The 12046-nt window shown below is 34.9% G+C and overlaps 1 protein-coding gene across 13 annotated transcripts in view; it reads right to left on the bottom strand.

The window, feature by feature from the left end:
• The window catches only part of BCAS3 (BCAS3 microtubule associated cell migration factor), a 614170-nt gene that overhangs the window by 352166 nt on the left and 249958 nt on the right, over positions 1 to 12046 (bottom strand). For all 13 annotated transcript variants that reach the window (XM_042966194.1, XM_042966193.1, XM_042966192.1 and 10 more), the window contains one exon: positions 6647 to 6911. In XM_042966194.1, coding sequence (XP_042822128.1) covers positions 6647 to 6911 — 265 coding nt within the window. The remainder of the gene's footprint in view (positions 1 to 6646; positions 6912 to 12046) is intronic.

The raw sequence follows: 12046 nt of genomic DNA, 5'->3' as shown, positions 1-12046 counted from the left end.
TCACATGTCCTCTACATTACGAAATTTGATGGTATTCTATTGCTTTCTCGGTCTGTTTTTTTCTATAAATTATTATTTTTTTAATTTTATTTTTAATTTTGTAAAATTTACATCCAAATTAATTAACATATAGTGCAACAATGATTTCAGGAGTAGATTCCTTAGTGCCCTTACCCATTTAGCCCATTCCCCCTCCCACAAACCCTCCCGTAACCCTCAGTTTGTTCTCCATATTTATGAGTCTCTTCTGTTTTGTCCCCCTCCTTGTTTTCATATTATTTTTGTTTCCCTTCCCTTATGTTCATCAGTTTTGTCTCTTAAAGTCCTCAAATGAGTGAAGTCATATGATATTTGTCTTTCTCTGACTAATTTCAGCATAATATCCTCCATTTCCATCCATGAAGCTGCAAATGGCAAAATTTCATTCTTTTTGATTGCTGAATAATACTCCATTGTATATATATACCACATCTTCTTTATCCATTCATCCATCGATGGACATTTGGCTCTTTCCATACTTTGGCTATTGTTGATAGCGCTGCTATAAACATGGGGGTGCATGTGTCCCTTCGAAACAGCATACCTGTATCCCTTGGATAAATGCCTAGTAGTGTAATTGCTGGGTCGTAGGGTAGTTCTATTTTTAGTTTGTTGAGGAACCTCCATACTGTTTTCCAGAGTGGCTGCACCAGTTTGCATTCCCATCTCAGTCTTTATCTTAAGTGGCCTATCAGCAGAATTTGACACCTGGATCCCTCCCTTTTCTCAGAAAAAAATTTTCTCATTTGACCTCTAGGATTTCTCATATATGGTTTTCCTTCTCTGTTACTAGCTACTTCATGGTGGAGGGCCCAGGTCTCAGTCTTGGGACATCTTTATTTTTTTTTCTTACTCAACTCACTAGGTGATCTCATCCAGCTTTTGGCTTCACCTGTGCCTTCCAAACACTTATCCTCAGTCTAGTCCTTTCCACTGAACTCCAGGCTTGTAGAACCGAATATCCACTTAATATCACTAGGAGGCCAAAGACACATCTTAAACTAAACATGTCCAAAACTTCTGATCCTGCCCCTATCCCCAAACCTACTTTAACATTGTGTTCCTCATCTGACATGAAGGGGCAACCCCGTCCTTCCAGCTGCTCAGGCCAGAAGCCTTACTAGTTACCCTGACTCCTCTCTTCTGTCATACTTGACATAATAAATGCCAGATCCTGTTAAACCTACCATCAAAATGTATCAAGAATAAAATCACTACTCACAATCTCCATTATAAACAACTCAGTCTAAGCCTGTCCTCTCTAACCTGGATTTCTGCAATACTCTCCTAACCAGTCTCCCTAGGCTTCTACCCTTGTTACCTAGGACTGTGAATTCTCAATACAAATCTCCATTCTGATCCTACTAAAACAGTCTTATGTCACTCTTTTTCTCCAAGCTCTCTTCACAGCTTCTCCACCTCACTCTGAGTAAAAGTCAGAGGCTGACATGATCTGACCATATTTCCTCTGTAACCTCATCTTCTAGTATGCACCTTGCACACTGTGCTTCAGCCACACTGTCTTCTTTGCCTTTCCTTGAACACTCTAGGCACACTCCCAGTGCAGGGATTTTACACTGGCTGTTCCTTCTTCCTCAGACACACTCCCCAGATATTTGCATGACTTTCTCCCATACTTCCATCAGATCTTTGTTCAAATGTCATCTTAGTAAGGCCTGTGGGAACCTTTCTGATTTCAAATTGGGATCCTATCCAGACATCCCCTACTTCCCCTTTCATCCTTTATTTTTCTCCACAGCACACAAAACTATCTACCTACCTACCCATCCATCCATCCATCCATCCATCCATCCTTTTCATTGTTCATATCACTGTACTAAAAAGTCATGGAAATATGGATTTTTTCCTCTTTTGTTCACTGCTCTTTTCCTAGGGCTCAGGAACAGTGCCTGGACATAGTAAACATTAATTAACAGTTGTTGAACAAATGAATGTATCTCACAGATGTTAAAATGAAAAGCAATGTTACCATGAATGAGAAGCTCTTCATTCTGACAAGCAATGATTTAAATCTAAATTGTTTTTATTAGAACTTCTAAAGATGTTTGAAAACTCCGGCTTGAAGCCTTAGAGTCTACATTTTACCAATACTATGTGAGGTGTCAAAATACAAATACAAACAAGAAAAAGACCCCATCTTCAGCCAACATCAAGGCTAATACAGACTGACACAACATCAAGAGATTTTTAAGACAGGCTTAAAAGATGAAAGGATATTTTTAGCTAAATAGGGATTTAATAGCCATTCAAGGGGGTTATAATTATTTCAAATAGAGAAAAGTATATAATAGGAAAGGTGCCAAGAAATAGACACATGTGGCATATTCAGGGAAACCTAGCTATGGTGGGAGGGACAAGAAGTTGGAAATAAGATGGAATCTTCTCTAATATTCTATAAGAATGAAGAGACACTGAAAGATTTTAAGCAGAAAAGTAGAAGATCATATTTATGGTTAACAAAGGAAATGCTTTTGACAGTCACAAAAGGCTGGAGGCTACTGAAACAGATGAGGTAAGAAATGATGATCAGGGTTTTTTTTTTTTTTAATTTATTTATTTTTGAGAGAGAGAGACTGAGAGAGCGAGGAGGGGAAGGACAGAGAGAGAGAATGAGAAGGAGAGAGAGAGAGAATCCCAAGCAGGCTCCACACTATCAGCGCAGAGCCTGAGGCGGGGCTTAAACTCACAAACTGTGAGATCATGACCTGAGCTGAAATCAAGAGTTGGATGCTTAACCGAATAAACCACCCAAGTGCCCCAAAGATTAGGTACTCTTAATAATTTTTGTGTCAAGGACTACTTGGGCAGTCTGGGAAAGCTGTGGACTCTTTTTTGGAATAATACTTACAAATTAATGAAATAAAATAAATAGAATTACAAATTAAAAATTATTTAGAAGCATAGTTATCAATACATTCTAAAAATTAAGTTCTGCTATAGCATTATACATAATAAATATTTAAATCAGTAATATTATTATGTCGTAACTTATAGCTGCAAAGCAATGATGAGCATAATCAGTATTTCAAAATATGTTCAGTAATTTAAAGCATTTCAAGATACACATATTTTGCATATAATGTGATATGAAAATATCTGTGTTTCTATTGGTGACAATGTACTACTTGTGACGTTGTCCCCAATAAAAACACAGATGTTTTGTCTATATTCAAAATAAAAATAAATGCTTAATTTTGGTTAGAAGATAGTAAATACAAAGATGCAATTTCTCCCCATGTATGTTCATGGATCTTAAGTTAAGAACCCTCAGAGAGACTAACGTCCAGGCAACAAGATAGGAAATGCAAGAGATTATTTAGAGAGAATATATTTCAAATAAATAAACATCCTCTGTTAAGAAAAAAAAAGGCAAATAGATAAAATAATCCTAACCTAAACTGGATTGACTCCAGAGAGTAAAAAGGAAATATCCCTATATCAACTGTTATTTAACAGTTTCCTTTACTTTGCTAAAAAGAGCACACACAAACAACGGTAATACTGCCAAAGCATGATTCATTTTCAAGATGAATCCCTCCCTGTTCAAAGGTTTACATTGTTTTTGACCAGCATCAGACTGTTTATCCACACCAACTGTAAATACATCATTTTTAGAACTATCCAACAACAATGCCCATTTTGTTTTGACATGTAAGATACAAAAAGATCATGGAGAAAAATGACCAACACTCAAAGGTCTATGCTTTACAAATGAGAAATACTACACAGAAATATGGGGTGAAATTCTAACATAATAAGACTTTAGTACATGTTATCAGGAGGAAAATGCCTCCTGAAATTCCTAGCTTTCAAAGGGAATGTTAAGCACAGCAGTACTGTCAAACAGTATAATCTCCTCTCTGAGATGCCTTCTGTTAGCTTCACGCAAAAAAAAGAACAGAGCTGTGAAATCAATAAAGCTGAGAGAAAATCATGTATTTTTACTCAGAAATCAAGTATTTCTCTTCAACTATTTGTTCTTTCACAAATGACACATCCTTAATTGATTGGCACATCGCACCCTTCTACAAAAATACACTGAAAGGTATTTGTTCACAGTCATTTAATATCTGCATGCTCTCTTGGACCAGAGATATCTGATGGCAGAGATCACCTTAATTTTTTGTGAACTTTGTAACCAAAGACTGGTGTGTAGTAAGCTTAACAGGAAAGGAAGAACAGGAAGAAAAAAGATGCTCAAAAGATACCCTCTTAAGATGTACAAATATAAGGACTATAAATCCTTCGTAATTTTTTATGATTACTTCTGTTCTTTGGTCAACCTAGCTGCCCCATGTGTACTCTGAATCTCTCTCCATAAAGTGTTTGGTGAAATTTAATTGAAGGAAACTCCTTAACACAAAGAGAAAGGTCCTCAAAGAATCTACACTATGAGGCTAATTATATAACAGAAGTTTAAGTAATTATTTCTGAAGTAAAATTTCTTGCAAATGGCTGAAAATACAAATATCCCGTAACTTTCTAAGCTTTTTTTTTTTAATTCTAAATGCTTTTCAAAATGACTTCTAGGACTGATTCTAGAAGATTTTCACATAGGACTGATTCTAAAGATCTTCAACCTTGAAGATCATGGGTCACTAGGTAAATAAACATAAATAACTACTATTCTTATAAAAATAATGGGGCCAAAGCATATAGCATCACCTAAGGAGAAAACGAGGTTCCAAACTTTTTTGAGTTACAGAATTTCTCCCCGGGATTCTATGTACTTATATGATTTCAGTCTATCTTAAAACTTCCTACAGAAAATATATATCTAGAATTGATTAGGTATTACAAAAGGATACATGTTTAAGCAGAAGCTGAAACAAATAAGGATAGGTATAAAGCCAAGAGAACTTCAGAGGTACTCAAACAACTACTTGCATGCTCATATTCAGCACAGCGCTATTCAAAACAGCAAACAGGTGGAAACAACCCAAATGTCGATCAATGGAAGAATAGATAAAATTGGAGTATATACACACAGTGAAATATTACTCGGCCATAAAAAGGAACGAAGTACTGATATATACTATGTGTGGCTGTACCTTGAAAACATTATACCATGTCATATAAGCCAGAAAAAACAATCACATATTATATGATCACATATGGATTATTATATGAAATATCCAGAACAAGTAAATCCACAGAGATGGAAAACAGGCTGGTGGTTGCTAGGGACTTAGTGAGAGAGGAACAGGTAGTAACTGCTTAAAGAATACACGGTGTTCTTCTTAGGTGAGGAAAACATTTTGGAACTAGTTAGAAGTGGTGGTTCATCGTGAGTGTACTAAATGCCATTGAATTCTTAATATTAAATGGTTAATTTTATGTTATGTACATTTCAGATCAATTGAATAAATACAAATTGATTTCTGTAGTGGGGCACCTAGGTGGGTCAGTCAGTTGAGCTATCGATTTCAGCTCAGGTCACGATCTCACAGTTCCTGAGTTCGAGCCCCGTGTCGGGCTCTGTGCTGACAGCTAGGAGCCTGGAGCCTGTTTCAGATTCTGTGTCTCCCTCACTCTCTTCCCCTCCCTCGCTCTCTCTCTCTCTCTCTCTCTCTCTCAAAACTAAACATTAAAACATTTTTTAAAAAGTGGTTTCTGTAGTAACCATAATCTCTCTGTATAAAATCCTCTATTCTTAAAAATATAAATTGGTCATCTGTCAAGAAGAACCTGCAATGCTCTAGAAAAAGTATCATCTAATATAAACAATTTTTTTTGCCATTCTAATGGAAATGAAATGGTACAACCACTCCGGTATTATCTACCAAGGTCAAGATGCACATACACACCCAGCATTTCATTAAAAAATGAGAATACATACACACACACATACACAAATGAGAACACATTTGCACCAAGAAACAAGTACAAACATTTTCACTGCATCACTATGTATAATAACCCAACACCAGAAACCTCCCAAATATACATCAACAATAGTAGTAAAAAGGATAGACAAATAAATACATAGAAGCATATTTGTACAATGAAATACCTAAGAGCAATGGAAATAAATGAAGTAAACCTCCATTGAACAACATGAATTAATCTCATAAACATAATCCCACAGGTGTATTTTAAAATAAAATGCATAGAGAGGGAGAGAGCCAAAGCATAAGAGACTCTTAAAAACTGAGAACAAACTGAGGGTTGATGGGGGGTGGGAGGGAGAAGAGGGTGGGTGATGGGTATTGAGGAGGGCACCTTCTGGGATGAGCACTGGGTGTTATATGGAAACCAATTTGATAGTAAACTTCATATTAAAAAAAATAAATAAAATGCAAATGCTATTCCAAAATACACATGACTCATGACTATTACTCTCCAACAATGAATGTTTCTCAATGAACTAAAAGTTAGCATGGCAAAAATCACCTTTCCCATATGGACTTCAATTTATTAAATTATTTAATAAATTAAGAATGTCCCAAAATAAGCCTAAGATCTTGTCTTTGCATGAACACATGAGGGGGAAAAATGTTTTAATTATTTTATCCCAGATCTTGACTAGTAAGGATAATGAGAGAAAGATAGTAGGTTCAGTGGAGAGAGAGAAAATTTGGTTTACCATGCAGAGGTGATCCAGAAGGGCTACTTGATAGACCTGGAACAGGGCTACAGCGACCTCCTTGCTTAGATGTCAGTTCTTGTTCTATCTCTTCCAGCCCAGCACTTTTCTGGAAACGGCTCATACGATTCACAACTCGTGGTGACATATGTGTTCGAACACAAGGCTGGCCACCATAAGGGTTGATGGGGAAAACATGGGAAGTCCCCCGGAGTGTACTGACCACAACCCAGCGACAGTCATGGCTGAAGCAGATGTCTTGTACCTGGAAATGGATAGGGAAAAATGCAAAAAGAGAGATTGAAACTATTTGGATTTATCTAGGAGTATCACATACATGTCAGCAGATGTGAATAGAAATACTTGCCTTTCTTACCAAATTTACCTAAGATCAAGTGTAACTTAAAACTTTTTATTTTACAGACAAGTTTCATGGTGAATATTGATCAAACCACCAAATTAGGGATTTGATAATTTTTAGAGTAGAAAGTTCTGTCCCTTGCAGCACAGAGTACCAAGTAAAAAAAATCCAGACCTAGGCAGTTTTACCTACAGAGCTACAAAAATATGGGTCAGCTTTATTTCTCTAAATTAATTTTCCTTCTAATAAGCATAAAATAGTAAAAATAAAAACAAACATTATACAATGTAGGTGAAGTTATTAATCCAATCATTCACTGAGCAAATATCTGTTGGGTTCCACGCTAAGCACCAGGAATAAAAAGGTGAATAGGAAATAATCTTTGGGCTCACAGTCTAACAGGAGGAAAAGACATGTGAGAAATTTGTGATAATGTATTATATTAAAAAGCAAAATAAGTGTCTTGTGTACCAGGCACAGTGGTAAGAAAAAGGAAGAAATATATAGTCTCTGTAAGAGGTAAAAAGGAGATGGTGAAGGTGGAGGTATAGGAAAGGCCTGGATTCTGGAAATAAGTTTTGAAGTAGGATATACTTAGAAAGAAATAAGAGAAGACACTCCAATTTAGAGATATTCAGATATTCTACATTAGCTATAAATGCAAAAGCATAACACAGAAATGATGAGCAAGTAGTTCAGCATGTCAGAAAAAAAAATCAGACTTGGCAAATCCAGAACAAGAGGTGTCTGCATTTTATTTAAGAAATAGTGCAGTCAAGATTTCAGGTTTGGAAGAATGATTATGGGAGTGAAATGCAGGGGAGTGGATTTGCAGCAGGGATGAGGGTGGCTGAAGGAAAATTATGTAAAAGTTCCTTCAACAGTCAGGAACATAGGACCCTTAAGAAAGGTGGAATGCAGAAGAGAAAAGGTCTCAAAACACTCTAATCTCTCTCTCTCTCTCTCTCTCTCTCTCTCTCTCTCTCTTTCACACACACACACACACACACACACACACACACACACACACACCTACACCTCATGTATCTGCAGTGGTTGGCAAACTTTTACAGGTTATCCAGTCTCTATTTTCTGCTATAACTACTCAGCTCTGACCTTCTAGTGTCAAAGTAGCCACAGAAAATATATAAATGAATGAGTGCAACTATGTTCAAAGAAACCTTTATTTGCAACAAGTGGCTGATCACACACTTGATTTAGGGGAAATTAATTACTAATTTGTATGACACTTACCAGGCATTGAATACAGAAGTTCAATTATTTTCAAATTAGTAAACCTAATTTACTACTTTCATCTTAATATCAATCTAATGATAACAACTTGAACAAAAATGTCTCCATTTACTTTTCTTCTTAAAAAGAAAATCAAGTAAAATTTAACGTTGTTCTAACCATTTTAAAGCATAGCCTCTAAAAGAAAGGCAAGTTACAGATTGTTAAGATTTTCTGTATTATTGACTAAATGATTAATTTTCCACCATATAAAACTATAGTCAAACAGTGCTTAAAAAAAAAAAAAGAATTCAAACAAGTAAAAGTATGGTATAATAAAGATAATACGTTTGTAAGTGGAATTTAACATGGAAAATGTATATAGGTATAGACACATAATATATGAATGTGTGGCATAGCATTATAATACGAGCTAAGTAAAACTCCTTCAGCAGTCAGAGAAACCAATACTTTCCAATATATTAGATGTTCAAATAAGTCTAAGTTCAGATTAGAACCATGACTAATATTCCAGAAATATTCTACCAACAAAACCTACAAGTATACATCAAAGTACAAGTCTCTAAAAGAGCCCAGAACCTTGGAAATCAAAAGAAATCTTAGTCATATATATCAAGACAGGATACTTCATTGCTAGGCTATTGCTAGACTAAAATTATCAATACATAGATAAACCCAAAATTCAACCAAACTCCTTTCATTTCAATCACTGCGATATATCCTAATGACATGTTTATGTTTAATGTTAAAAGGACCTCCTGAAATCTGAAAAAATTAACTCCCAAGATTCTAGAGTTATGAATAAAAAGCTAGTCCACAAGTGCTTTACCTCTGCAGTATGCCTACAACAACTTCCAGCTAAACAGACTTACAGAAAAGCAAAAGACAGGGAAGGAGACAAAGAAAAGTATAAACAGCAGAAGCAAGGAAAAGAAAAATAGTTCCAGACAAGTTTAATATTGTAATATGAAATGTATTAACATAAGCCAGAATCAAACATATAAAGAAAAAACACCTGTAGACTTATTGAGTAACTTGTGTTCCATCCACAGGGCAACTAATCCACGTTATCTAAAACCTTTTTCCAGAATACTTTATAATCAAGACCACTTCCTGGTCTGTCCATGAAAAGAAGGTTTCTTCTTTCATTTTAAAAATACTTCTGATATAAAGTGGTGCTAACAATCAGGGTCAAGGCAGGAAGACAGAATTCCACCTAAATGCTTGCTTACAAAAGTGCTATTAAAGAAGTGATTCTGCTCTATGACCTTGAGATGCATCAGGATACTTAAATGAACACAGAAGATATTAGTCGTCAAGAGACTTAGAGAAAGTTTAATCCTTTACATAACATAGAAGATAAGTCATCTACTCACAAAATGCAAAATAATATAACTGTTGGTCTTATGAAACAAGTTGGGTGGTTTTTCATATATTATTAAAGACAAGAAAGACTATAAAATGGCAAACTAGTAATAAAATGACAACATCATCTGCAGCATTTCTGGACCTCAATTTTGAAATGATATTTCTAATAAAGACTTTCTCTTCACAAAACAGGAAAGCTAGATGGCAGCTATCTCTCTGTTTCCATGCTACAGTACTAAATATCATGGCAAGTAACATCAGGCAATTGTTAGAAGCTTAAACGAAACAAGTACAGGTACCAAAAAAGTATGGTCCAAACATGTACCCTCAAATTTAGGAAGTAAGCATACTTAGATAATTATTATTTTTAAGTACTATTTACTATACTGAACTCAGGAATTAACCCAATCCAAGCAGATCTGGACAGCAAGAGATATATTGTATGGCTCCTACTTAGCATTTCAAACTGCTATGAAACTAGAGCAGAGAATGAATGTGGACTTGAGACAAGTACAGGTTTCTCTCAGAACAGGGGTCAGAAAACTTTTTCCATAAGGGGCCAGAAAGTAAAATTTTAGGCTCTTCAGGCATGAAAGCAAAACCAAGGATACTATCTAGGTACTGAGAATAACAAGAAAGAAAACAAAATTTGACAAAATTTTTACCAAATATAATTTTTGTAATGTAAGTCTACTAATAAGAAGAATGGCATCTGTTTTTTACTGGAGATAATATTTTGTTTATTTAGGGTTCAAAGCCCATAACATTATCATCAAGTAGATCCCAATGCTGATGTTTATAAAAACCATTCTTGGCTCATGAGATGTACAAAAATAGACAGAGGGCCACATACAGCCAATGGACCACAGTTTGCTGACCCATTTTATACCACCACCATGGTAGTAAATGTAAACTTGTCAAATCATCATAAACTTCAAAGCAGAAAGGGCCTTGAAAGTCTAAAGTCAAAGTTAAAAACACAGTAAGACCCTCAGGTCAGTATTATTCCTATGGTTTACAAGATACTCCACAGTAAAGAGAGGGAAAACTACACAGAAAGCCTTCCCCATAAGAAGAATCCATGCAAGATATTAGTTAGGAACGTGACACCGATGAAATTATAGTTCTTTTCTAAATTCAACAGCCAGCAGACATTCTGTTTTGTCTTCAAGGTGAATAGAGCTGTATTCAATTCAACATTAACCCAAAACTATTGGAGAAAGTCATCTTGGTTGAAAACAAAAAAAAAAAAGTCACACACATATACACATATAAACCCCCAAACCCAGAGACAACTATTTCAAATTATCTTGGACATCTCTTAATGCAAAAATAGATAAGTATGTATAGATATTTATGTGTATATATGTGTATATATATATATATATATATATCACATAAACACACATATAGATACACAAAGACATGTGAGACATGCACATACACATATAATTTTCATTGGATAAGAGTAACCAATTTGAAATGTAAAATAATCATTAAACTTTAATATTAAAAAAGATAGTGAAAACATATGGAAACAGCCTGTTAAGTATAAAATCTTTACATGTGATTACAGGCTTTCCCTACAGGTAGCACAGAGGAGTAAATGTATCTATCACTTACTAGGTACAGAGCCATGGAAAAGTTAGTTAACAACTCTCTGCCTTATGGTTCTTCAATTGGTAAAATGAAAACAATAATGCAAGTCTCTGGGGTTTTAGATTTAATGAATTAACATGTAAAGCACTTAGAATAGTGCCTATCATTTATTAAACAATGAACAAAGATGTTTGCTATAATTATCAGAATTACCATAAAAATATATCCCTATTCTGTTCAAACATCTGTTTTCACTGCTAACAACAAGGACTAAACCACTATTATCACTCTAACAGGTTACTACATTAGATTCTTAAATGGATTATTAATTGAGACTACCTACAAGCAACAAGAGACAAAGTAGATAAATTGTACTTATTCAAAATTAAAAACTTTTCTGCAGCAAAGAATACTATTAAAAATTTAAGACAACCCATAGAATATGAGAAAATTTTCCAAATAATATGTCTGATAAAGGTTCAGCATGTAGAATACATAAATAAGTTTTTCAACTCAACAACATAAAGACAAATAATTCAGTTAAAAACAAGCAAAAATTTTGAAAAGATATTTTTCCAAAGAAGGTATAGAAATGGCCAAAAGGTACATGAAAAGATGTGCAACATCTTTTTAGTCATTGGGGAAATGTAAATAAAAACCACAATGAGATACCACTTCATACTGAAAATAATGGCTATTAAAAAAAAAAAAAAAGAAAGAAAGTAAGTAAGAAAGAAAAAGTTAGAGAGGGAGGGAGCCAAACCATAAGAGACTCTTAAAAACTGAGAGTAAACTGAGGGTTGATGGGGGGATGGGAG

This window comes from Panthera tigris, chromosome E1, assembly GCF_018350195.1.
Source record: "Panthera tigris isolate Pti1 chromosome E1, P.tigris_Pti1_mat1.1, whole genome shotgun sequence".
NCBI lineage: Eukaryota > Metazoa > Chordata > Mammalia > Carnivora > Felidae > Panthera > Panthera tigris.
This window is presented reverse-complemented; position numbering and strand designations above follow the sequence as displayed.